The 25315-nt window shown below is 65.8% G+C and overlaps 2 protein-coding genes across 4 annotated transcripts in view; both read left to right on the top strand.

Annotated features, from left to right (window-relative positions):
- Window positions 1-11536, top strand: part of RGS12 (regulator of G protein signaling 12) — a 90239-nt gene extending 78703 nt beyond the window's left edge. The window contains exons 14-17 of one of the 2 annotated variants that reach the window (XM_065877403.1): window positions 1285-1355; window positions 1700-1853; window positions 3196-3636; window positions 11310-11536. In XM_065877403.1, the coding sequence (XP_065733475.1) occupies window positions 1285-1355; window positions 1700-1853; window positions 3196-3636; window positions 11310-11536 (893 nt within the window). Of the gene's footprint in view, window positions 1-1284; window positions 1356-1699; window positions 1854-3195; window positions 3637-11309 lie in introns of those variants that run through there. The other variant, XM_065877404.1, reaches the window with a different exon arrangement.
- A 1934-nt stretch (window positions 11537-13470) lies between these two features.
- On the top strand, window positions 13471-21523 carry HGFAC (HGF activator). Of its 2 annotated transcripts, XM_065877817.1 has the most exons (15): window positions 13703-13810; window positions 14370-14553; window positions 14702-14798; window positions 15026-15105; window positions 15758-15880; window positions 15960-16091; window positions 16230-16340; window positions 16417-16591; window positions 16836-16921; window positions 17454-17474; window positions 17656-17920; window positions 19476-19615; window positions 19996-20136; window positions 20238-20386; window positions 21276-21523. In XM_065877817.1, exons 1-15 carry the CDS (start codon window positions 13703-13705, stop codon window positions 21456-21458), a joined length of 1995 nt encoding a protein of 664 aa, XP_065733889.1. In that variant the 3' UTR covers window positions 21459-21523. The 2 variants fall into 2 exon arrangements, with proteins under 2 accessions (XP_065733890.1, XP_065733889.1); XM_065877818.1 differs by lacking the exon at window positions 17454-17474 and having other exon boundaries at window positions 13471-13810.
- Window positions 21524-25315: the final 3792 nt, after the last annotated feature.

The raw sequence follows: 25315 nt of genomic DNA, 5'->3' as shown, positions 1-25315 counted from the left end.
CGACCCCCTGCCATGTCCGAGTCCAGCCGTGGCTGGGCGTCTGTCTGCGGGCAGGAGGCCCTGGGACCGGGAGCACGAGGGCCTCTGGCTGGGACCCATGCACGTCTTCTCTGCCATAAGAAGGGGCGCAGGCCCTGCGAACGCCCTGCGGTTGCTCCGAGGGTCCAGCATGCCCTGGAAAGTGCTCTTTTCCTGGGAGGCCTCCCCATCCCTCTGCACAGGGACCCGGGACCCTGGGGCGTCGCTGCCCCATGTCGGCCCAGCAGCGGCTGAGGTCGGGGGCTGGGGCCCCCTGTGCCTAGTGCACAAGGAATCGGTGGTTTACAGGGCCCTTTCCCATACGCTGCCTCAGCCCCGCAGCCCTGCCCTGGGGACAGGGACCTGCACTCCCAGGTGGGGGCAGCGGGGGCGTGCCTCCTGGAGAGAGCCTCTGGAGCCTACTGAACAGGGCAGGGAGGTGGCCACGTCAGGAGCCGCCCTTCCCTTCCCCGGGCTGGCTCAGCTCTGAAAGGGGCTACCCATCACTCGTCTCCATCCCCAAGGGTGACCCGGGCTGCGGTCGCCCCTCTGCCCTCCGGCTCCCGTGCCTGCTTCCTGTCCCGTGGGCCCACCTGGGTTCTAGAGGACGCTGTGTGCACTTCTCCCGCACGGTAACCGGCCTCAGGGGCCGAGCGGCCTGAGCGGGGCATGGGTGCTCAGCACCTCCCTCCAGGGTCTGATAAGGTCGGACCTCCCGGCCCGCTTGTGCGCAGGTGAGTCTGAAGGCACAGTTGCGGGCAGGTGCGTGCAGTGTGTTTGGGACGCTGTTCACAGGCAGGAGAGCTGGGACTCCGCCAGCCCATCCTGGGCCAGGGAAGTGGTCTGTGGACCACAAGGGCCAGCGGGGGCCAGCCTGCAGCCCTGACTTGGGGCAGTGGCCGTATTTGAAGATACATAATAAATGTGAGACTCTCGTACTTTCTAAAGACATTCGTGCCAAATAGTACCCGAGAGGCACTTTCACTCACCACGGGACCACAGAGTCCCCGTGGGCACAGTCAGCTGCGAGCCTTCTCCCCGTCGCCGTCATGCACAGCTCACCCAGACGCGGCGGGTCGAGGAGGCTGGTCCTCTGTCCCTTGACCCCGCATGGGTGCTGAGGCCTGAGCGCGCATGTAGATAAGGGGCCTCTGATACCTTTGGCTTCTGTACAGCTTTGATCTGGTGATTGTGTTAAATGTTGAGACGGGTCTGCGATTCACTGCAGTTTTATAAAGCTTGTCTCACTATGTTCGGTACCCACAGATAAGCAGAAAAGTGGGCCCACCAAACAGAGCGCAGCCGTAAACGCCAGCTCCAGAAACCACTCGGCGATGGTAATTCCCCTCCTCACCCCGCCTCGCTCCTTGCCTGCAAAGCTCAGGGGCGCGCGGCCCCAGCGGCTCTCTGCCCTGGTTGGGCCTGCACCCTGGGTTGGGGGGGTCTTCTCAGGGTCCCTTTGTGGTGCCTGCTCCCACTAGCCGGGGAATCGCTGGGTGGGTGGGTGTGCCTTGCGTGCTGTTCTTTTTGCAATCCTTATCATTGCGATTGATGTTTCTGCACGCATGTGAAGTCCAAATCAATGCAATCTGTGTTTCAAAGACCCTTTTTATATAACTGATGAACTGTGTTGTCATGTGTCTGAAATGTGAGTGGAACTTTGACTTTCCTTCTGACGCAGGGAGAGGAAAGAACACTAGGCAAGTCTAATTCTATTAAAATTAAAGGAGAAAATGGAAAGAATGCTAGGGATCCCCGGCTTTCAAAGAGAGAAGAATCTATTGCAAAGATTGGGAAAAAAAAATATCAGAAAATTAATTTGGACGAAGCAGAGGGTATGTGTACTTTTTAAAACTTCCACGTTTTTCGTGAATGCAGTGTCAGTTTTCCAGTCCAGTCACTAGAAGCTTCTCTGAGTTACTGACATTGGGGTGGCCGTGACCCGTCACATTGAGCACTCGCCCCTGTGTCTGTCTGCAGCTGTTGGTGTAACTCTACTAAAGCCCCAGTTTTCAGACTGAGAGCCGGGCCCTAGGAGTCAGGGAGCCCCCATGTGGGCTGCAGCAGGAGGTCTCTGTACCCCCTCACAGCCAGGTCCCGGCTAAGAGAGGGGCTCGGGACCAGGGTCCACGTCCCTGAGGGTCCTCGCCAGGAGGAGGCCGGTGGGAGGGCCCGGGCCTCGGTGGCCTCTGCTGTCGGGGCCCTGAGGAAAGGCTGTGCGTTCGGCCATGGGGGCCGGACGCCCGAGCCGCCCCCGGGCCTGCAGGACAGAAGAAGGATGGCATGAGAGACGGAGAGGAGGCGTGGGGGACTTCCTTTTCTTCTGAAAGCTTGTGACAGAGGGAAGCTCTAGGAGCTGTTCTGCGCCTGAGCTGTAACCCAGGGAGCACTTCCTGGGCAGGTCAGCTGGGCTAGTCACTGCTCCCTGTGGCGTCCGGCCACAGGCCAGAGTAAAACGCACGCCTGCTCTGAAGTTCTCGCGGTTCTGAAAGCCGTTAAGATTTGAGCTTTTAAGCTCCTTGCTGGTCAGAAGCTCAGAGTGTAACTTAAGCCTCGAGAAGGCTCAGTGTAGACACCATCTATTTTGGATGGTGAACTCTAGTTACAACTGAGAATCCACCCAGGTAAGAAAAAGAAGAGCTCTGGGGAGCCAGCGAAGAATCTGGACGTCCCCGGCAGGGCGGAGGTGCCGGGAGGGGGCGGCCTGGGGGGCCGTGGAGCTCCCGGGGCGGGGTGCGCGGCGGGGAGAGGGGTCGAGGGCCGGGCGCTGATCACAGGTCCCATCAGGACCGCCCTCTGCCCCGGCGTGGTGCCCCTGAGAGGCCTCCCACACGCGGGTCTAGGCTGGTTCACCAGCTCCGGGCACCAGGGGCTCCTGGCTGTGTCAGGCCGTGGCGCCTGGTCAGCGGCCTCCCTCCTGCTCAGAAGGTGGTAGGTTTCAAACGCGGGCGGAGCGCAGACATGGGCCGCGGGCCGTGGCGGCCCGGAGCCGGTCCAGGAAGGAGCGCAGCTGTTCGCGTGGCCCGCGGCCTCCCTGTGGCTGTGCGGGGTGGGGGGGGAACAGGAGGAAGGAGGGGGCCTGGGGCGGCGGGACAGGGCTTTCCAGATGCGCTTTTGCTGTGCTTGCCGGAGGGTAAACGCGATAACACTTGGTCAACGTGGGTTTTCTTCCAACAGAGTTTTTTGAGCTCATTTCCAAAGCTCAGAGCAACAGAGCAGACGACCAGCGCGGGCTGCTGAGGAAGGAGGACCTGGTGCTGCCCGAGTTCCTGCGTCTGCCACCTGGACCCCCGGGGCTCGCCCTCTCCCCCTCGGCCGCCTCCAAGGCCTTCTGCACGAGACCTGCGACAGGCCACAGCGAGGAGAGCGCTCCCCGGCCCCGCGAGAGCCCGGCCACCAGCCCTGGCTCTGCCGACAGCCCGCCTCTCTGCTCCCCCGGGACCCCCGGGACCCCCAGCCCCCCGGCGCAGGCGGTGGAGGCCGGGGGCGTCCAGACCGTGGAGGGCGAGCACGTGGCCGACCTGACGCTCACGGGGGAGGGGCATCTCAGCAGCCCTAACAGCACGTTCCTGCCGCCGCCCCCCACCCCGCCGGGCTCGGCCGCACCTCCGAGACCAGGTACCTCCGGGCGCGACGCCCCTGCTCCTCTCTGACCCCCTCCTCCCTGCCCGCCCGCCCGGGGTCGCCTGCCGGTGCTGTCCACCCACTTAGAAAGCGTCAGCGGTGCAAAGTTACCCCTCCGCCCCTTAATCCCTCTAAGGGGGTTTCAGCGTGCCAGCCCCCTCAGGTACTGTGTTGGTCGTGGCGGCCTCTGCCTTCTCTAAAAGGACCCTGCGGCCACTGAGGTCAGGGTGTGGCCAGGATGGGCGGCGGGGGTCTCGGAGGCGGTGTCGCCCCGTGGCGTGACGCTCGTGAGCGGGGCCCGCACTGGGCCCGGCGGTGCCCTCCCGCCGTCTTTCCCTGGGTCCCCGGCAGTAATGCCACCAAGCAAGGCCCTGGGAATTTCTGCAAAATGTATGTGTTACTTTTATTACAATCTGGATAGCTAGCGGTTTTAGTATTTTCATCTCAAGGCTGAAAACAACAGTGTTTGTCTTGAGCAAGTGGGTGAAGCCCGTGTGATTTAGAGCAGGACGACTGCGCTGACCCTGCAGGGAGGGTGTTCACCCTCCGCCCATCGGTCAGACAGCAGGTGGGGGCCCTGCATGCTGGGCGCCGGGATCCGCATGGGGTTCCCTGACCCTGGGTGGTCACAGGCGGCCCTCCAAACGGAGGCACGAGCGTGTCAAGGTGAGCAGGGCTGGTGGTAGAGCTGTTCCTTAGCTGCGTGAGTGTTAATAGCCGGTGAAGCGAGGCCCCCGGCCTCCCGGGAAAGCGGCTCCCGCCCCGCACTCGGGCCACGGCCTGTGTGCCCGGCCCCGAGGTGTAGGGGAGGAGCCTTGTCCGCGCAGGCCTGTGCCCGTGGAGCCCCTGGGTGCCGCCGTCCTCTCTGGCGGGCTCCGTGGTGGGCAGACACTAGCTGTGGCTGCTGTTGGGGGTGGCGGGAGGCCCCCTCTGGTCTGAGTCCTGCCCCAGGACTGGGTCCTGTCGGACCTGCAGCCGCATCTCCGTGGGGACCCAGGGCGGCTCTGTACCTCTGGCTCTGTGTCTGTGGGGTACTGGCGCTTCGGGAACTGGCTCTGCGGGCCGGGCTCCCGGCGCCCTCCCCACGGAGACAGCCCGCGGACGTGAAGCCGGGAGAAGCCGCGGCCTTCCTTGCATGTCTCCTGCACTTCGATCCGACTTCCCCTCTGATCTCCCCGTAGACACCTGTGTGTAGTTTCACCTGTGTTTTGAGTCTGTGCTCTTCCAGGAGAAATAAACTCTGCATCTCCTCACTGGACTGGTTTAAAGCGCTTTCCTTTCTCACTTGAACATCTGTTTCCTCTTTAGAAAACTACAGGTGTATTTTAACCCGGGAAAACATTGCACATCTTAATGGAATTCATTGGGTTTACTTTAATGTACTGGCTTTCGAAAGCAGACCTTCACTCACCAGACGTTCTTGAGCACCTCATGCACACCCGCAGACACAGCTGTGTAAGGGCGGCAGTAACAAGCTCCACCGGGAGGCTGGGTGTGACAGTGGGGACACCGCGAGGGGCTGGCATGGAGTGCTCGGGGCCATGGCTCTCCCCTCCCTGAGAGTTCCGGGGTCGGGGGCCGGGTGGGGTGCCAGGTGCTGGTGGGTGAGCCGGCCGGGCTGGATCCCTCCGACTCGTTCCCCGTAAACCCGGAGCCCCGGCTCGCTGGCTGCACGCTGTCCAGCCATTTCCTCCGAGCTCCCGCCGGGCTTCTCCAGCTCCACATTCCGGGCTTGGGGCATTGGGCCCACGTGGCTTACCCAGTGCGGGGCTCTGCCTTCCCACCTGTGGCCCGGCAGCGTGGGCAGTGTGACCGGCGAGTTCTTGCATTTCCGGGGTGTGTCGCCGTTGGTGCCCCACCGTGCACTGGTTGTCCCTGATGAGTAGGAGGCCAGGTGGAGACCCTGGATGCTTGGCTCCGTGGGTGTCCTGAGCAGGGAGGACGGCAGGGGGGGCCGTGAGGGTCTGTGATCAGACGCGTCCTCCTGGAGCTGGGAAGGGCCTCCGCTCCTCCTGTGTGGTGCCCGTTCGCCCTGCGAGGCCCTCGGTGGGACGGCCTCCACCTTGGGCTCGCCGGACGGATCCTCTGCTCGTCCTGAGAACCTTGCGTCCACCTTTGTGACGCGGAACCGGACCCGAGGTTCCCCCGCCAGCGTAGGGCGCCGCAGACACCCTTGGGCCAGCGCGCGTCTGGACCCGGCGCTGAGCTGTATCCTCGGGGCCCAGAGGGCAGGTCTCGTCCACACCTCCTGCTGATTCTAGCTGCCGTGAGCTGTTTCCTAGGTGGTGGCCACCGTGGCCCCTCCGTTCAGGGCGAGAGGCACAGCATGCTGATGCCGCCGGACCCTGGGGCGGGGAGCCGGGGCCACGTCTGGGCCGTGCAGCCCGGGGCAGGTGGGGGGCTGCCCGCAACGCGTCCCCATGTGCGGAGGGTCCCCTCAGAGCCATGCTGCGCCTGCACCCTGGCCCTTGGTCCCCAGCACCCTTGTACGGGGAGGCCTGTGAGTGCCCGATGCGGCCGAGGGATGGAGGTCTTTGAACGGCCGTGTGGCCCAGGCATGGAGCCTCCGCTGCGGGACGCAGCCTTCCAGTGTAGCCTGCCGTGGATTTGGTCCTAATCCTGGCCACCTTCCCCACTGTTACCTGTTTGGTTTCCAGCAAAACTCTGGGCATTGGTGGGCGTTGGTGGGCATTTCCCGTCCCGGGGAGGACCAGCTGGGTGGCGGTGTGAGTCCTCTGTCCCAGCAGCGCGTCAGGTTCCGAGGTCAGCGTCCACGGCCCTGCAGAGGGCGGAGCCAGCCTCAGGGCTCACTCACCCAGCAGGCGAAGACCCCACGTCCACATAGGCAGACGTGGAGAGGGCGTGGGAGTCGCCCCCAAAGGGCACCTGCTTCCCAGGGAGAGAGAGGAGCTGTCTTCAGGGCTGACCAGTGGGCGGGCGGCCCCGGCCCAGCAGTCCCCCTCCCCCAGCCTCCAGGTGTCCTTGGGCTGGACGGGTCCTCACCTTGGCCCCTGGCTGAGCACTCAGATGGACACGGGAACCCCAAGTGCAGGGCTTGACCTTGTGGGACCTGCTGTCCCAGGAGGTGTCTGGTGCCCTTCCCGGGCCCTTCCTCTGTCCAGTGGGTGACCGCAGCCCCTCAGCCAGGCACTGGGCAGGCTTTCCCTCCCTCTCACTGCCGCCTGGCCGTGCTGGTGTTGGACGCCCGGGTCAGGGTCCTGGCCGGGCCTCTCCCATCCCCCTCCTGCAGGAACGCGGCTGCCAGCAGGGCCACCCGCCCTTCCCTAGGAGTCCTCGCCACCAGTCCTGGCCTGGGGTCCCGGGGCCTCAGTGCAAAGAGATGCTGCTCACTGGACGGGGCAGAAGTCGCCCGACTTGGGGGCCTCGTGCCACAGTGTCCAGGGTCCCCAGAGGCACGTCCAGTTACCAGAGTGGGGTCAGGAGCCCTCAGCTCGCTTCCTAGCAGGTGCGTGGAGCTGTCCCGCTTGCCGGGGGTCGCTGTAGCCTAGTAAGTTGGTTTCCATGGGAACGGGGCTGGAGTGTTAACCAGAGGCCACAAGCCCAGATAAGGGCCACACCGTTCACCTTGGCAGTGAAGGCAGCCAGACCACGTGACCTTGCTTTGGCCGTGAGTCCCAGGAGCCCCTCTGCACCTGGCTGCTCAGTGGTCAGCCACCCCCCCTTCGCCCCCAGCCTGGAGCCCCAGCCAGTCTCGGCGTTTCACACCTGCTCAGTCCCAGGTGAGGCGGAAGCCCTGGGCTGGGGACAGTAGGGGAAGTGCAGCTGTGCACGGGACAGCAGCCACAGTGGGGATCTAGCTGCCCGTCCCCTGGGGCGTCAGGGCCTCCCGGGACAGGCGTGCGGATCTCCCCAGCCCGGGCCCCAGCCTCTTGAACCTGCATCGCCACCCCACCACTGCCAAGTTTGCACTTGTCCCTTCAGATGTCCCCTCTCTCCAGCAGAGCCCTGACCCTCCTGTCTGGGCGGCAGGGGGACACCTCCACCGTGCACACCTGCCTTCCAGGAGGATGGGCCAGCCTCCCCAGTGCAAACCGTGAGGTGCATGTGGGGGGCTGCCTGGCCTTCTCGGGGTCACGTTGGTGCCGGGGGTCCCGGCGAAGGCAGCCCTCTGCCAGGGCTCTCTCCAGAACCCCCCTTCCAGCAGAGCATGTTCTGGCGCTCTGGCCTTGCCCTGGCTAGAATGCACCTGAGTCCTGCTAGGTGTCTGGGGGCTTCTGCCTGCACCCGGCCCACTGCACAGGCCTCCACGGGCTTCCCAGAGCTGACCCAGCTGGCCCAGCACCCCTCCCCAGACCCCAGCACGGGTTGCAACAGCTCCATCCTCCTGGCTGCTCAGGCCGACGGCCCCCGGGTCTCCCCTCGCGCGTCCATCCTCCTCGTGTCCCCTTCTCCGTACGTCTCCCCCATGTGCCCTGCGGCTGGTCTGCTCCACCCGGCCCCTGGGTCTCTCAGAGTGGAAGCCACGGGCCGCCAGTGGCTGGCAGCGTGGCCTCCCACACCCTGACCTGGGGCCGGCACTGCTGCAGCCGCTGCCCACGTCCCCTCCCCAGGCTCCGCCCGTCTGCACGCCTGCACTCGGTATGGCTGTGACTGCCCGGTCACTGCCCGCCTCTTTTACCCTGTACTGCCATGAGCGGGGGTCCTGGCATCCATTAGGTGTTTAGCACAGATCTGCTGGATGAGGAGCTTTGCTTCGGCACCCAGGGAGAACTGCAGATGGCCAAGGGCTCAGGCTGCACCCACCGCCCTGGCTCCACCCGTGCAGCCCTGCACCCGCCGGCCCCAGGAGGAGGGTCCTGCCGCCCAGACTCGGCCTGCACCTTCTCCCGATGTGGAGCCTTGAGGGCCAGAGCAGACCTGGCCGCTGGCAAGGGGCTGATAGGTGGGCTCTTGGGAGGGGTTCTTGGGGTCCCGATTGCCTCGAGGCTCCAGCAGGGCGCCCTGCGGGAGGGCCTGACTGTGCAGAGTCGGAATTAGCCGGGGGGCAGGGCCCGTGGTCCCTGGGGAGACGAGGGGTCAGCAGGGCAGCCTGAGGGGCGGGGGATGCGGTGCTGGCTCCGGCCCCGCGTGCGCGTGTCCGAGGGACGTGGGACAGAGGCCCAGGGGGCGACCCTCATGAACAGGGCAGACCCGGCTCCCTTCGGAATCGGCGGCCCCTGAGCCCTGCAGGGTCCCCCGCGCTGCTGCCCCCGCCAGGAGAGCCAAGGGGAGCCTCGGGAAGCTGGGAGGGCAGGTGCCCCGGGCAGGCCCTGGCACGGAGGCCGTGACGCCCGCCCGCCGCGTGGGGCTGGGTCCCTGACTCTGAGTCACAGGCCTGGGGCTGCCACTTCCTCAGGAGAGCGAGTCTGGGCGGGCAGGCAGGAAGGGCCTGGACTGCAGCCACCCTCCCTGTGACACGCCCATCCCTGGCCCGGGGACGAGCTTCCCGTCCACAGAGGCAGGCGGCCCTCCGCATCCTGAGTGCACCCGAGCTGCCCAGGCGTCCGAGGGGCCGTGGCTGAGGCCCCTCCCCCTCGCCGGCCTCTGTCCTCCTGGGGGGTCCAGACGGGGCTGGACAGGAAAGGGCCGTGCCCCTCAACCTGCGTGGGGTCACGGGCCTCCTAATGCTCCAGACAAATGCCCCAGATGGGGACAAACGGTTGGGGAGCAAAGCCCTGTCTCTCTGCACAGCCCCCATCCAAGCGCAGACCAGCCCCACCCCATCATCTGCTGGCCCTGGGAAGCCGCCAACAAGCAGGGGAGGAGTGGGTCCCACAGGCCCCGGGAAAGGCTCCTTCTGCCGCCTCTGTTAGATCAGAGAGGACGCAAGGCCCTCTCCCAGGCTCGGACCTGCCCCGGGGGTTCTGGGGGCCACAGAGCAGCTCTTGCAAGGGGAGGTGAGGCTCCTGACCCCCACGGCCGTCCCCACTCCCGCACGTTGGCCTCGGACCCACGCAGGGAGCAGAGTCTTCGCCTCCACCGGCAAGGCCCGGGAGGGGCGGTCACCAGAGCAGGACCCTGTGTCCCTGCGCCTGGACTCCTCCAGCCTGTCCACTGGGAACCTGGGGCTGGGGCTCCCCCTGCACCCCAGGCACCTGAGGGTCCCTGGCTTCCAGGCTCACTGAGAGCACCCCACAGGCATGCTAGCCTCCTGGCTACACCTGCCCACACCAGGGCCTGGGGCTCTGCCTGGCCCCTGGCCCCGGGGTGAGCCCTGGGGGGGCTCGGTGGAGGGAGCCGAGGCTGAGGGCGCCTGCCGAGCGCCCTGTGCCCTGCCCACAGCGACCTGGTTCCTGGGGACTGCACCTCTGTCCCCCAGGGCCCACCCCCGGGACCAGCCAGGGTGACAGCGCAGTGACAGCCTGCTGGGGTGGTTGGCAGGGAGATGTGGCTGCCCAGCCTGGGATCAAAAGCTTCCAAGGCAGTTTCAGGCAGCCTGGAACTCCTGGGGCCTAGGTGGGGACTTGAAGACAGAGGCCTGGCTGACCACTGAGCAGCCTGGGGGCAGGCGGCAGGGTAGGGTGGAGGAAGGGGCACTCGGCTTGGGGTGTTGCTGATGGGGTAGGAGAGCGTGAAGGACTCAGAGTTTGTGTGGCTGAAGAGGTAGGCCCGGGTCGACGGGCAGGTGGACAACTGCGTGGCCAGGTCGCGAGGGCCCCGGGGGGCGTCGGCGGTGGGGCTCAGGCCCCTGCCCCACTGGGAGCCGCAGCCCTTAGAGACACCGGGCAGTGAGCTCTGTGGATGGAGACCCAGAGTGCCCTGAGGGTCCGGCCCCGTCTGGGTCAACCCACACCCAGTGCTTGGTCCTCCCTCAGCCCAGCAGCATGCCTCCCCCTGGAGCCCCTCCCTGACGGCCCCTCAGCTGCGGACAGCCCCACGAGGAGGAGTGGAGGCCCGGCCCTGAACCTGAGCCGCAGTGGGGTGCGGGACGAGCTGTGGGGGTGTCTGAGAGGCGCAGCGGAGGTGGCTGGGAGGTTTCCCACGAGACCGTCCCCCATGTGGCCCTCCACGGCCACCCCCCACCCCAGGGGCGGCTGCATCCCGCTGAGGGGCCCTGGGACCGCCCCCCCCCCCGCCCCAGCTCCTCCGCCATCTCAGCGCCCGCCGAGGGGCAACACGTGCTCCTTCCCGTGACGCAAACCCACACACAGCCACGCACCCCTCCCCCCCCACCCTGGCGAGGGGCAGTGCGGTGTCGTCTGGGGGCGGGCGCCTCTGATGCCCCCAGGGCATCAGTGGGGAGCTGCAGGGCTCGGGTGCCGGGCTTCTCCCCAGAGGGGGCCCCAGCTGGGCGGACAGCACCCTAGTGGGTGGGCCGTCCCCACTGTCCTGGCCGCGCCGGGTGAGGACAGGGTGCAGGGTGTACCCGTGACAGATGAGGGGCCGCGCCGGTCCCACCACGCGGAACCTGGGCCCTGCGCCCCCAGACCCCTCCCCCAGCTTGCTCCCGTGCAGCCTGCAGCTCCCTCGGCCTGGGACCCTCCCCACTGCAGAGGGCTCCCTCCCTGCGCCAGGCCTGGGGGCCCCAGGTCAGAAGTTGCCTGCCCCTGGGATGCACGTGGGGGTCTCAGGAGCCCCTTGCCACCATCTGTGCCAGGAGGGTGGGGTGGGGTCTCCAGCCCAGGGTGGGCAGGTGGGTGACAGACTCTCTCTTCTCCCCGCGGCAGGAGGTGGGGCCCGAGGCAGCCGAGGCCTCCCAGTCAGCACGATCGTCGACGTGGACCGTGTGGCTGGCTCAGCACCTGGGCCGGGCAGCAGCATCCCGGGGGTGTGGACGGGCCCCCGGAGGTCACGGGCCGGCGGGACCCTGACATCAGACCGCCCCGGCCTGAGCCCCGTCCTGGGGGGACCTGCCAAGCCCAAGGCCGGCCCACACCACGCCACCTTCGTCTGAGGCTGCCGCCCGTGCACCCGACCCAGCTGGCCGGCCCTCCCTCCCGTCCCGGCATCCCAGCCGCCTGCCTGGACACACGTGTGGAGAGCAGAGATCCTGAGGGAGCCGCTGAGCCTATCTCGAGGGCCTCGGACGGGCCTCCTCAGCCACCCCTGGGGGCCGAACCAGCAGAGGGCGGGGAGGGTCCTGGCCCCGGACACTCGCCAGCGTTGGCTCGGGGCTCCCTGGCCCCCGCCCCAGCTCCCGCTCAGCGTCCAGCCTTCCCGCAATAAAGCGTCTTTGAGGACCAGATCGTCGGCCTCGTGCCTGGTCCTGGGGCCCGGACCCTGCCCTCAGGGAGCCGTTGTTCCTGTGGCCCTGTGCGCGTATCGGCAGGGGGCTGGGGAGAACCGGCTCTCGGGGGTGAGGTCGGAGGTGAGCAGGGAAATAAGGCTGGCCTCGCGGGGCGCGAGGCTTAGCCTGTGGGCAGTGGGACGTGGTCCTGCCCCGTCCAGGGCCCTGGTCTTGTCCACGTCACAGCGCCTCGTGCAGCTTGGTGCAGGGTCTCCTCTTGGGGTGGCCGCCGGTGGGGGCAGAGCTTGGCCTGGGGACGCTTCAGGCCACTCTGACCCAATCCCCCGCCCTTGGCCTCATTTAGGGAGGTGGTCTGGCAGGGCCTGTCTCTGGAGGGACCACCTCAGGGGAAGCCTGACTGCCCTGCCCAGAAGGCCTGGGAAAGAGTGTCAGCCTGTGCAGAGGTCCTGAGGCTTGAGCGAGCCGGGAGGGGACGGGGTAGCAGGCCAGGCCAGTGGGCAGGGCTGCCGTGTGACGCTGGGTGGGCAGGGCAGATAGAGACGGCGCCATCAGCCTGGGTGCCTCGGCAGAACCCCGGCACTGAGCCGCTGAGGGGCCCCCGGCACCCCTCCCTCCTCCGAGATGCATGTCAGGTTTGTCAGAAGGGCCCTAGGCCTGAGTGCGCCCTGGGCCGCTGGGCTGCTCTGGATCCTCCCAGGGAGCTGTGCTCTGAGCTGGGGGTGCCCGCGTGGAAGAGAGAGCCCGGCACCCACCGCGTGCCAAGCTGGGTACCCACTCGGTTTCTGCTCTCGCTCCGTCTGCACAGAGGGGAAAACGGGGGCCCAGAGAGAGTGCGATTTGGGGGTGCACAGTGAGACAGCTGCAGTGCCAGGCCCATCCCCAGGCCAGCCCTTCTCTCCGCCCCATGCAGGCAGCTGAGCTGACTCACGGGGACCAGGCCACCCACCACCACCGCCGCCGCCGCCTCCGCGGCCCCTCAAATTGCAGAAGAGGTTCCCATGGCAGCTCTGCCTGCAGCTGCAGTCATGAACCAGGGGCCAGCTGGGGCGACACCCCAGCGTCCGTTCACAGACCTGGGCAGGACCCCAAGCCAGGTCTCTGTGGCCCTGGTGCCTGGCCGGGGCTTGGGATGGGAAGGAGGGCAGCCCAGGACAGAGGCGGGATGGCACGGGTGGTCCCGGCTACAAGGGGAAGCCCAGGGGCGAGAGGGCTTCCTGAGGGGGTGCCCCAGCGGGTCCAGGAGCAGCGGGGGCGGGGAGCTAGGACAGCAGGCAGGGGCTCTGGTATTGCCCACCTCCTCAGCTCCACTCCGCCTCCCCCTGGAGGCCCCACCCCAGGCTCGTCCTGGGAGGCACAGGCAGAAGTGCTGTAGAGAAGGGCAGCAGAGGTCCCTGTCCCAGGGGGCATGTGTGCAGCGGTGCACACACCCTCCTCTCTGTGCCTGGCCTCTTGCAGGCCAGGGGCCACATCCCACGCTCCAGGCCTGGGCCCTCAAAAGGGCTCCGCACGTGTAGGTGCTCTGGTTAGTATAGCTCACAAATGACAGTGGCCAGCCCTGTGGCCAGGTAGGGACCGGAAGCTGGGGCTGTGGGGGTCCAGGCCCCTTCCTGCCGTGTCATCCTGGAAGACTTCCTGGAGGAGGCATCGTAGCTGAGACTCGAGGACATTGTCAGGTCCAGGACCAGCATGGTCCTGAGGCCAGAGGGGCCGGCTGGCTCAGGCAGGGTGAGCTGGGCAGCAGACATGGGGGATGTGTAGGCCTGGCACGGGAGGCGGCCAGGGTTAATCATTTCCAGGCGGCCTTGACCCCCACCTGCCCTGGCCACTCTGCTCCCGCCTCCTGCTGCTCCTCACGCCAGCCCAGGAGGAGCCATGGGGCGCTGGGCCTGGGTCCCCAGCCCCTGCCCCCCACTGGGGCTGTCCCTGCTTCTGCTGCTGCTGCTGCTGGTGCCTCGAGGGGCTCAGCCCCAGGCTGGCAGGGTGAGCACTGACCCCACTGCACTGTGATCATGGGCTCTCCGTGCCCACTCCGGGTCCTGGGGCTGAGGCCAGGGCAGGGTGTGGGGTGGGTGAAGGGCCCAGAGTGGCGACGGCCAGCCTTGCGGGGGTGAGGTGGGCGTGCTGGGCTGGCCTGGGGGACGGGGGGCCTGGGGATCCAACCTGCTGGCCCCCACCCAGGGGCATGGAGACTGTTCACCTCTCTGGGCCTCTGCTGGGTCCACGTATTTGAGGTGGGGGCGGGGGGGGGGGCTCTGAAGGCCTCGCAGCTGCTCTCGTCCGTCCCCCAGAACAGACCCCCAGGGTTCGAGCCTGGAGGGCAGTGGTGCCAGCCTGGCAGACCCTGAGCCAGCTCAGACTGACTCCTTGGACTCGGTGGGAGGGGAGGGGACAGGGTCCAGCTGAGGCTGTGGGAGAGCCAGTGTCCCCTGGTCCCTACTCCAAGACCTCAGGGCCCCAATATGGAAACTGAGTCAGGGCCTGAGTGTGAGCGGGGTCCCTCCCACACCGACCCCATCACAGGCCTCTCGGCTCTTCCTAGAACCCAACGGAACCCCCAGAATGTAACACCACAGTGATCCCTGGGACTCCCGCGATCCCTGTAACCTCGGTGACCCCCAGGACCCCAGCCACAGCGACAGCACCCAGGGCAGAGGGACCCCATGATGGAGGGCTTACCCACCTGCCCAGGGCAGCCCCCTCCAATAGCAGCCCTGGGGGCACAGGTGGGTCAGGAAGGCTTCTTGGAGGTGGCAGGCTATACCTAGATGGGGGGTCTGGAGGAACACAGCAGCACTTAGGGAGTGGGGTATGTGATGGGGGTTGGGAGGTGACCAGTGCGGGAGCCCTTGATCCCTGTGTCTCCTCTAGCAGTGCTCACCGAGGCCGGGCAGCCCTGCAGGTTCCCCTTCCGCTATGGCGGCCGCATGGTCCACTCCTGCACCACAGAGGGAAATGCCCACAGGAAGTGGTGGGTCCCAGTCCCTGTGCCCCGTGCCCGCCCTGGAGACGCTTCCGCTCCCTGCCCTCCGTACTCCACACTGAGCCTGGCACACAGCAGATGTAGTGAATGAATGAATGAGGGAGTGAATGGGAGAAAGCCCCAGAGTGGTCAGCGTGGGTCCCTGCGTGAGTTGGGGTTAGGGTGGGCGGGTCTCTGGCCTGGGACCCCCACGTCACCACATGCGTCACCCCCAGGTGTGCCACGACTCACAACTATGACCGGGACAGGGCCTGGGGCTACTGTGTGCAGGCTTCCACTCCCCGGGAGGGCCCAGGTGGGTGCCGGGGGTCTGGGCCCGAGCGCAAGCTAGGAGGGGGCTGGGCCGGTGGTGGCGGTGAGCTTGAGGGGCGTCAGAGCTGACCTGGGGCTGGGGTCCTGCCTGGTGTGCAGGAGGGGGCTTCGGGGTTCATCCCACTGCAGGCCTCGGGGCCTGAAGGAGTGGGGAGTGGGGAACACCCTGCCCCGCAGGTCCTGCCCTCTCGGGGGGGGGCCACATAACTGCTTTGGCCATTGCCGGGGGTCATAGCGCCCCCTGGTGGTCAGGCTGGGCCCTGCGGCTGCACAGGAAGAGCCCTGGACGTGGAGGGGGCCCAAGGGGTCTGCAGGGTGTGGTGCTGGCAGCCCCGCCTACAAGGGTCCCAGGGCACACGGAAAAGGACTGCGCTGCCCGATGGGGGTCGGGCTTTCAGGGTGCTGGATGCAGAGCCAGAGGCCCACTTGCCCAGGGTCTGAGAGCTGGGCAGAGGATGTGGTGAGGAGGGGGAAGACCTGTGCTCACTCCCAGGGCACGTACACACCACGGAACTCAGGAGGGGCAGCTTTAAGGTGGTGGGCCCTCGGCAATGAGGGAGAGTCACGGCGTGGGGAGGGAGTCATGAGGCCCGGCCAGGCTCTCAGACACACCCCTCCCTGCTGCGTGTGCCCAGCTGCCCTGGACCCATGTGCCTCTGGCCCCTGCCTCAACGGGGGCTCATGCTCCAGCACCCAGGACCCCGAGTCGTACCACTGCACCTGCCCCATGGCCTTCACTGGCAAGGACTGCGGCACGGGTGAGCAGGGTGGGGGCTGCAGGGCAGGGGGGCGCCAGCCGCACGCGCGGGGAGCAGCGGCTCACTGTGCCGCCCCCAGAGAAATGCTTTGACGAGAGCCGCTACGAGTACCTGGAGGTGGGCGATCGCTGGGCCCGCGTGCACCGGGGCCAAGTGGAACAGTGCGAGTGTGCGGGGGGCCAGGTCCGGTGCCAGGGCACCCGCCACACAGGTACGGGGGGGCGGGCCGTATCGCTGGGCCTCCCACCCGGGGAAGGGGCTCGTCCAGGGCCACCCAGAGACGGGCACTGGGTGGGAACCAGGCCCTGCCCCTGCCCCTCAAGGCCCAGCTTCTGAGCCCTCCCCCCAGCTTGTCTGAGCAGCCCCTGCTTGAATGGGGGCACCTGTCACCTGATCGTGGCCACCGGGACCACTGTATGCGCCTGCCCCCCAGACCACGCCGGGCGGCTCTGCAACATTGGTGAGTCGCTCGACTTCAGAGCTGCGTGGCCCCGCGTCCTGGGGCCCAGGCTCACCACGCACCGTGCCGCCCGCAGTGCCGGCCCAGCCCTGCTTTGTGGGGAGTGGCACCGAGTACCGAGGCGTGGCCAGCACGGCGGCCTCGGGCCTCAGCTGCCTGGCCTGGAACTCCGACCTGCTCTACCAGGAGCTGCACGTGGACTCTGTGGGCGCCGCGGCCCTCCTCGGCCTGGGGCCCCACGCCTACTGCCGGTCAGCACCGGGCGGGCAGGGCCTGTCCCTGGGTCCTGACCCCTCGGCTTGGGAGGCTGTGTGGCGAGAGGAGCCCAGGGCCAGGGATTGGAACCACCTGCAGAAGGGGCCAAAGGCTGTGGGGTGGGGGTGGGCAGAGTGCCAGGAGCCGCACCCAGCTAGGGGTCCCCAGCTCTCTCCTCCCACCCGTCACTGAGGAGCCGTGACTGACTCCGCTGCCCACCTGCTTCTCCCTGCACCCCAGGAACCCGGACAAGGACGAGAGGCCCTGGTGCTACGTGGTGAAGGACAGCGCGCTCTCCTGGGAGTACTGCCGCCTGGCAGCCTGCGGTGCGCGCAGCTAGTGGCTGGGTGGGAAGCAGCAGGGTGGGGACAGCACTGGCCCCGCCCCCGCTGAGATCACCGTGGTTTCCCCGTGGCCCAACCCACTCCACCCGCACGCCAGGCCTCCCCTCTCCGGAGGACCACGGCCCCATCGGAGAGATGGGGAAACTGAGGCTCACCAGAGCAGGGCTGGTCCAAGGCCACGCAGTGGGTTGACACCAGAGGTCAGAGCAGGCGAGCTGGTCACCGGGTCCTTTGGGTGATCCAGCCGGGCTGCACTGTGCCAGGACGGTCCCCAGAGACAGGGAAGTGTGGGTGCATGTGGATAATGTGAGTACCCTGGAGTCAGACCCTGGCAGTGGGCTGCTCCATGAGGCCAGCCCGCCCCCTGGCCCCGTGCTCCAGGCCTCTCTGACCATCCCGAGTTGGCTCTGGGGTCCCAGGCTGCTGGGAAGGACATGAATACCTGCCAGGTGTGCCAGGCCACCCTGGTTCCCACAAAGCCTTGTGGCTGGGTGCGGTTCTCACCATCCTGCAGATGAGGAAACTGAGGCTCAGAGTAAGTCATGTGCCCACAGGGGCAGAGCTGGGGACCCTCTTTCAGATGAGCTGCCTAGGCTGGGTCAGGAGGCAGGTGAACCACGGGGGACCTGAGGATGGTGGACGCAGCCAGTACGCTCTCTGGCCTGGGGTGTGCAGAAGGGACCCGGGGTGTGTGAGCGGGTAACCTGTGTTCCCAGGATCCCTTGCCAGAATTCAGCCCCCGCCCACCGAGGCCCTGCTGAGCCTGCCTGGGCCCGCGGCAGCTGGACCAGCCGGACGCCAGACCTGTGGCAAGAGGCACAAGAAGAGGGGCTTCCTACGGCCACGCATCATCGGTGGCTCGTCCTCGCTGCCCGGCTCCCACCCCTGGCTGGCCGCCATCTACATCGGGAACAGCTTCTGTGCCGGGAGCCTTGTCCATACCTGCTGGGTGGTGTCTGCCGCCCACTGCTTCTCCAACAGGTGAGCGGTTCTGGCCCCAGTGTCCACGACCCCTGCGCCATCCTTCAAGCCATCCACCTCTCCACCCACCGCTATCTAGGCCTCCGCTCCCCCACCCGGCCATACACCCATCATCCACTCTCTACCCGCTACCCATCTACGCACCCACCCGCCTGTCCTAACCATCACCCATGTGTCCCCACGTTCCGCCACCTACCCGTGTAAACCCTGTCCTTTGGTCCCTTCGTTCCCCGTTGCCCCTCTGACTCAGGTGGGACTCAGCGCTCAGCCCAGTGCTGGGCATGGAGACTGCCGAGACCCGCCCCATTCCTGCCCCGGGGTGCTGTCCCTGTCCCTGTCCCTGCCCGTGTGGCCGCGCAGCCCTGGTCCTCGCCCCGAGAGCTCCAGGTCTCCCCGCTCAGGGAGGGGCGGGGCGGGGCGGCCAGCGCGTGCGCGGCAGGGTGGTGGGTGTGGCCCGTGCCTCGGAGGGCCCGCCCCTTCCGGCCCCCGCTCCCCCGGCCCGGACCGAGCTGGTGGCGCCGCGGGGCTCAGGGAGCCCGAGGCCCCGCCCACTCGGCGGGCTATCGGAGCGGAGGGCCGGCTGGGGCTGGCGGCTGGGGGAAGGGTCAGGGGTGCGAGGTCCACTACCACACCCCAGGGTGGGGGGCAGCGAGCTCAGAGCGAGAAAGGCCAATCCGTCCCCCGTTCCTCACGGCTGTGATGGGAACAAGGCTCTGCCGTGGGGAGTGGGGGGGCTCACTCTGGGGGGGTTCAGTGGGAGGGAACGGGCCTGACAGTGGCATCCCAGGGAGTGGGACGTGAGCGGGGGCTGGGGGCTTGGCAGCGTGAGAGTCCGACGGTGAGTCCCCATCAGTCACCCCAGGGACTACAGCGTAGGGGTGGGGGGCAGTGGGCATACGTCCTGCCCTGTGCTGACCGCTGTGCGACCTGTGAAACAGGACTCCTGAGGCCTCCCCAGTATGGATGGGGGTGGTTAAGAGACTGGAGAAGGGGAGCAGGCATTCTCTGCTCACATCCAGGGAGGGGCTGGATGGAGGGGCCCGTCCCCTGTGGGCTGGACCCCAGCACCCTGGTCCCTGGCCTGGGCCAAGCAGGGCTGGAGGAGGTGGGTGGGACAGGGCATTCGTGCGCAGGTGCGGGGGGTGAGGGGAGTACTCAGGCTCCTGGCCCCACGGGTGACTTCACAGGAGGCCTGCCCCTGTAGCAGGGGCGTGGGGCAGAACCGGTGCCCAGAGCTGGGATCCGCAGCAACGTGGGTGCATGTCAGCGCAGACCCCACCTAGACCTGCACAAGGCCCCCCAGGGTCATTCATGCCGCTGCCTTAGAGGCGGTGCTCCCAGGACGGGGGCTGTGGCCCTAGCTCCCCACTCCCTACTGCACTACGGCCCACACCTCAGCCCCTGCTCAGGTCTCTCCCAGGGCCTGGTGGGGGCGGGGGCCCTGCACAGCGTCACCCTCCTGGGATCGTCTACCGGATGCTCTGTCCCCGTGGGTAGGGGGCGAGCTGACCTCAGGGGCCCGAGAGTCATGCTGCCACCAGCTCCCACTGCACAGCCCCCCCAGGGAAAGTGTCTCTGTGGTGCTTGGCCAACACTTCTTCAACCGCACGACGGCCGTGACGCAGACGTTCGGCATAGAGAAGTACATCCCGTACCCCCTGTACTCAGTGTTCAACCCCAGTGACCATGACCTCGGTGAGGCTCGGGACCGGTGCTGTGTGCTCTGTGCACACCCAGGGCCAGAGCCAGGAGAGAGGCTGGGAGTGGGTGCCAGGCAGGGGAGGGTCCTCAGACACTCAGGGGACTGGTGGGAGGGAGGGGGAGGGGAAGGAGAGACAGAGCGGGGAAGGGCGGGGGGAGGGCAGTGAGAGCAGCTCGTGTGGCCGAGTGGCCTCGGCGCGGCTGGAGGAAACCCTGGCTGGCCAGCATTGCTGGCCCTCCTGTCGCCTCCTGGGCCTCCCAGACCGCAGCCCCTCTGCCCGGTGTTGGCTGGACCCCGTGTGACTCAGCAGCCACCTTCGGCTCATCGTGGGCCCCCAGGCCGCAGGCTGACCCCCTGCCTCTCTCCCGTCCAGTTCTGATCCGGCTGGAGAAGAAGGGGGAGCGCTGTGCTGTCCGCTCCCAGTTCGTCCAGCCCATCTGCCTGCCTGAGCCCGGCAGCACCTTCCCCGCTGGGCACAAGTGCCAGATAGCGGGCTGGGGCCACCAGGATGAGAGTGAGTGGGGTGGGCGCGAGGGGCCAGCGTCGTGCCCCCCCGGAGCAGCGGCCCGGCCCTGCAAGCCTCGCCCAGGCTGAGTGCCCCCTGTCGGCCGTCAGATGTGAGTAGCTACTCCAGCGTGCTGCGGGAGGCCCTGGTCCCCTTGGTCGCCGACCACAAGTGCAGCAGCCCGGAGGTGTACGGGGCAGACGTCAGCCCCAACATGCTCTGCGCCGGCTACTTCGACTGCAGGTCTGACGCCTGCCAGGTGAGCTGGGATGGCCGCCCTGGGAGCGCAGGGCCGGCCGGGAGCACCCCCAGGATGGACGCTCACTGTTGCTGGAGACCCGGGGGCCAGGAGTGGGGTCCCTGCTCACAGGAGGCAGGGATTGAGGCCCGGGAGGGGCCGACTCCCAAAGCCCAGGCTCGGGCCAGCCGTCCAGCCAAGGGCAGGGCTGTCCACGTGATGTCGAAGGCCAAACCCCTTTTCACCCAGAGTTCTCCCAAATGGGCTCGAGCGATCGGCCGATCCCAGTGTCCCGTTTCTCAAGGGCTCCTTGGGTCTGCACGTCAGTGCTGAGTTGGAGAAGCTGCTCTACTCCCCACTTTTATAGGTGGGGAGACTGAGGCCCAGAGAGGTCTGCTCGGTCTTCCCAGGTCACACAACTCACAGGTGGCAAAGGGGGGGGGGCTCGGCACTCAACCACGTGGTACAGCAAGCGCCCTGGGGGAAGTCAAGGGTGGCTTCATGGAGGAAGGGGCGCTGGCACTTGTCCCAGGGGGTGAATAGGGGTTTGCCAGGTCTGCTGGAGCGTGGGGCCGCCTGGTGCACATGGTGGGCGGAGGGGGGACCCAGATGGAGGAGGGCTCTGCTGGTTGTGGAGGCGAGAGGGGGCCGCAGCAGCCCACTATTGGGAGGGCGCCCTGCCTATGCGGTTGGGGGAAGGGGGGCAGCCCCCTTACTTGGAATACCCATGTCATCTGTGCCCAAGCTCTCGGGAAGCCCACCTCGAGGGTTGACCCCTCTGGAGGCATGTTCCGGGTTGGGGCGAGGGAGCCTGGGGTGAGGGGGTGGTGGACTATTTCATGAGTGTCGAGGAGCTGAGCCGTGAGTCTCCTGAGCCAGGCCCCAGGCTCTGACCGGCCGCTCTGCGCAGGGGGACTCAGGCGGGCCCCTGGCCTGCGAGAAGAATGGTGTGGCCTACCTGTACGGCGTCATCAGCTGGGGTGACGGCTGCGGGCAGTTCAACAAGCCCGGCGTCTACACCCGTGTGACCCGTTACGTGGACTGGATCAGCGACCGGATTCGGCCCCCCAAGCGGCCCGTGAATCCCTCCTGAGACCACCCCTGCGGACATCGTGCCTCCTGCCGTTCCTTCCTCACTGGCAATAAACATGTTTCCAAAAAGACCCTGGCCCACACTGCCTGTCCCGCTGCCGCCAGCTCAGCCTTCCCCGCCCCCAGGCCGTGACCCCCGACCCAGCTTTGTGGATGCTGTGGTTTCAGGGCTGGGGGCCCCAAGCCAGCACCCCAGCTGCTCAGAGGAGAAGGGAGCCTGTGACCCCACAGGGAGGGTCTGGCCTCATGGCCTGGGCAGTCAGGACGGGGATCCAGACTAGACCTTCTCCAGAGCAGGAGCTGTACCCAGCCAGACCCCTCTCAGACCCTCCCCCAGGCAAGTGGGGCTTGGGTCCGGGCACCCTGGGCTGTCCCACGGCAGCGGACGCTAGAACTTAAGACAGGTTATTCGGGAAAACCCCTGGCTATCATTTTGCTTCAACGAGGCAGCCCGCCCGACTGCAGCTCTCCCTCAGCTGTGTTTTCTAGGCGGGGAGAACTGGAGACTTCCTCTGAAGGAAGCCAGGGGAAGGGAGGAGCCCCAGTGCCAGGGTGAGTGGAGGGTAGTGGGTTGCACCAGCCAGGCAAGACACTGTGGGCACGGGATCTGAGATGCCCAAAGGGCCCAGAACCCTGGGCCAGAGGAAGCAGCACATGCAAGGGTCCTGAGACAGGAGGCTGGTGGTGGCTCATTTATTTATTTATTTTCATAAATCTGTTTACTTGTTTATTTATGTATTTATTGGCTGTGTTGAGTCTCCGTTGCTGCGCGTGGGCTTCCTCTGGTTGCAGCGAGCGGGGGCTGCTCTTCGTCGCAGAGCACAGGCTCTAGGTGCGCGGGCTTCAGTAGTTGCGGCACGCGGGCTCAGTAGTTGTGGCTCGTGGGCTCTAGAGCGCAGGCTCAGTAGTTGTGGCGCACGGGCTTCGTTGCTCCGCGGCATGTGGGATCTTCCCGGACCAGGGCTCGAACGCGTGTCCCCTGGATTGGCAGGTGGACTCTTAACCACTGTGCCACCGGGGAAGCCCCTGGTAGTGGCTTATTTGAATCAAAGTAGGGAAGTGTGGCTGAGGCCAAAGAGGGTGGGATTGTGTGTGGGGGGGTGGGCTGTAGTGAGGTGCTGGGGGTGTCCCAAGTGCCCCTGATGGGACAGCAGGGTGGGGATGTGATGACATTTGTGGTCAGGAGAAGAGGCCGGGGTATATGGGGGTGGGTCAGAGCGGTGCCCGGTGCTGGGACCCCTGGTCTCAGGGAGGGTCAGGAAGGGGGTGGCATTCAGCGCATCCAGTCCAGCCCCACCCATCCTGCTCTGGGCATGGGGCTCCTGCCCAGAGCAGCCCAGAGGGTGGGGTCCTTCTCCCCACAGTCCCTACTCCCCTCTGCTGTCATCTCCACAGCTCCACCTGGACCAGGTCTCGCCACCTGTCCGGGTGACACACCAGGGCTTCCTCCATGTCACCCCTCCCATCTGGGAGCCTACCCCCAGTCTCTGTGTGGTCTGACTCCACCTGCCTCCAGCCCCTCTTCTGCCCCCACAACTACACTCTGACCACTCGGGCCTCCTTGTGTTCGTGAAACTGACCAGGGCCCTTGCGGGCGGTGCTCCCACTGCTGCCTAGAACATTCCCTCCCGTACCGCCCCTCCCCCTTCACTCAGCCTTTGGAGCGCTGAGAGGCCTGACCAAGGGGGCCTGAATGGGGTCCTGTGGCCACACCCAGCTGCAGAGGAAGCTGGGAGGGCAGGGAACAGGGTTGTCACGACAGGACCAGACAAATCACCAGGGACGTGCACTGCCCCCAGCAAAGCCGGAGGAAGAGAGACGGGCACTGGGAGGACAGCAGTGTGTGTGCCCATCGCCCCAAATGCCGGGGGTGGGGCTCAGAGCCCTTGAGCGGACCGGGACGTGCTGCTGAAGCCCCAGCACGCTGACTGCAGCCAGGACAGTGGAGGCTGGTGCCGGTGCCCCAGGAGCGTGGAGGGTGGAGCGGCTCCCACTCGTGAATCTCGGACCTCCGACCACCTGTTCTCGGCCTCCAGGAAGCGTGTTGCTTCAGTCCCACTGCACCTCTGCCTGATGTGAGCTCTCCCTGACCTCCTCCCCTGTGAGTGCTGAGCGCGGATCTGTTAAAGAGGTGACGTGCATTTACAGATGGTCTAACGTCAAGCCAGCCTTGCATTCCTGTAGTGAGCCGTGCTGAGTCAGGGTGGGAGCCAGCTACCTTCCGTCGGCTTCTCCACATTTATTCCCCACCTTGCCCTGTGCCCCATAGGCTGATCTTGATGGGCTGTGTCAGTGGGCTCCTGTGCCCTTTGGGGGAGCCTCAGCAGAAGGTCAGAGGAGGGAGGAGTGTGAGGTTGGGGTGTTGATTTCCCTGGCTCCCTCTTCTGGGGTCGCCTCAGTGTTATAGGTTGGATTGTGTCTTCCCCAAGCTCGTATATTGGAGTCCTAACCCCTAGGACCTCAGAATGTGACCTGATGTGGAAAGAGGATCTTTAGAGAGTGTGGGCCCTGATCCGATATGACCGCGTTCCCCTAAGAAGGGGAAATTTGGACGCAGAGACATGCATAGAAGGAAGATGATGTGAAGAGACGCAGGGGGGAGACGGCCCCTCAACAAGGCAAGGACAGAGCCTGGAGCAGGTTCTCAACCGTCAGAAGGACCCAGCCCTGCTGGCCTCCAGAATGGTGAGACGATTTCTGTTGGTTAAGCCCCCGGTCTGTGGTGCTTTGTGACGGTACCCCAGCAAGGGATACACCCAGATCCCTCAACTGAAGGCCGTGATCCTCCCAAGATGCAAATGACGCCCCTTCATGGTTCAGGGAACCCCCCCACCTCAGGTCTAGAGGTGGTTCCACGGCTCTCTGACTGGCGGGGGGCTACACAGTCACGTACTGTGCCCCTTACGTACAAAGGTGTGGTTCCTTCCAAGAGCACACGTTTGTGAATAATCCCTCCTTGAATTGTCCTAATGTAGTGTCAGCTGCTGGGGCCCTGGCTTACACATTCTGTCATACTTGTTATAAGCTTTTCTTGGATTGACTTAAAGTTTGTTTAGGGTTTTACATTTACGTTCCTGAGTGACACTGGCCTGTAATTTTCCTCTCGTATACTCTTGGAATGACTGTCTTATACTCTTTGAATGGCTGTACTGATCTCATAGAAAGAGTTCAAGAATGTCCCTTCTTTCCTGATCCACTGGAGGGCTGCAGAAAGCTGGAATGATCTGTGTTTTGAAAGTTTGGTAGAATCTCCTATAAAATTCCCTGGGCCCAGTGTTTTCTTTGCAGGATGTTATTTAACTACAGAGCCATTTTTTCATGCTCTGGGACTTGTGGAGAACACTGTTTCTCCTTGAGCTAGCTTTAGGAAGTTACACTTCCGTGAGTGTATCTGTCTCCATTTCCACGTCTGTTGCCGTAAAGCTGTTCGCTTGGCATTGCACCTCGCACATCAGCAGTTACTGGCTGTCAGCACTTGGGTGGTGGTCCGCCGTCTGCTGAGAAATCCGCTTTAAGTCGAACTGTTGCTCTCTTGCCATGACTCCGCCCCCCCCAACCCCACCCGGCAGCCTTCGTGCCTTTGGTCTTTGCTGTGCTGCGGCCTCCACCACAGCACGTGCGGGTGGGGCGTCTCCCCGACTCATCCCGCCTGCTGTGTGCGGACTCCTGTTCAGCTTGGACGTTTGCCGGTGCCCTTGGCCGTGGCGACTCGGCGGGGTCCAGGCTCCTTCTCTGCAGAGCTTCCGGACATCGTGTATCAGAGTGCTGCTGTGATGACACAGATGACGGCCAAACGCAGCGACGTACAAGCAGCCACGTACTGAGCTCACGACGCCGGGCGGGTTGGTAACGTGGCCT

This window comes from Phocoena phocoena, chromosome 5 (assembly GCF_963924675.1).
Source record: "Phocoena phocoena chromosome 5, mPhoPho1.1, whole genome shotgun sequence".
Classification (NCBI taxonomy): Eukaryota; Metazoa; Chordata; class Mammalia; order Artiodactyla; family Phocoenidae; genus Phocoena; species Phocoena phocoena.
The sequence above is the reverse complement of the archived record's forward strand: the minus strand, read 5'-3'. Positions and strand labels throughout refer to the sequence as shown.

What these genes read in the sequence shown, in the direction of transcription:
- HGFAC (XM_065877817.1), top strand. Translation starts at nt 13,703, where the DNA reads ATGGGGCGCTGGGCCTGGGTCCCCAGCCCCTGCCCCCCACTGGGGCTG. An exon ending in GGAAATGCCCACAGGAAGTG is followed by an intron (nt 14,799 to 15,025) that starts GTGGGTCCCAGT and finishes CGTCACCCCCAG; the next exon opens with GTGTGCCACGACTCACAACT. An exon ending in CTGGGGCCACCAGGATGAGA is followed by an intron (nt 20,137 to 20,237) that starts GTGAGTGGGGTG and finishes GTCGGCCGTCAG; the next exon opens with ATGTGAGTAGCTACTCCAGC.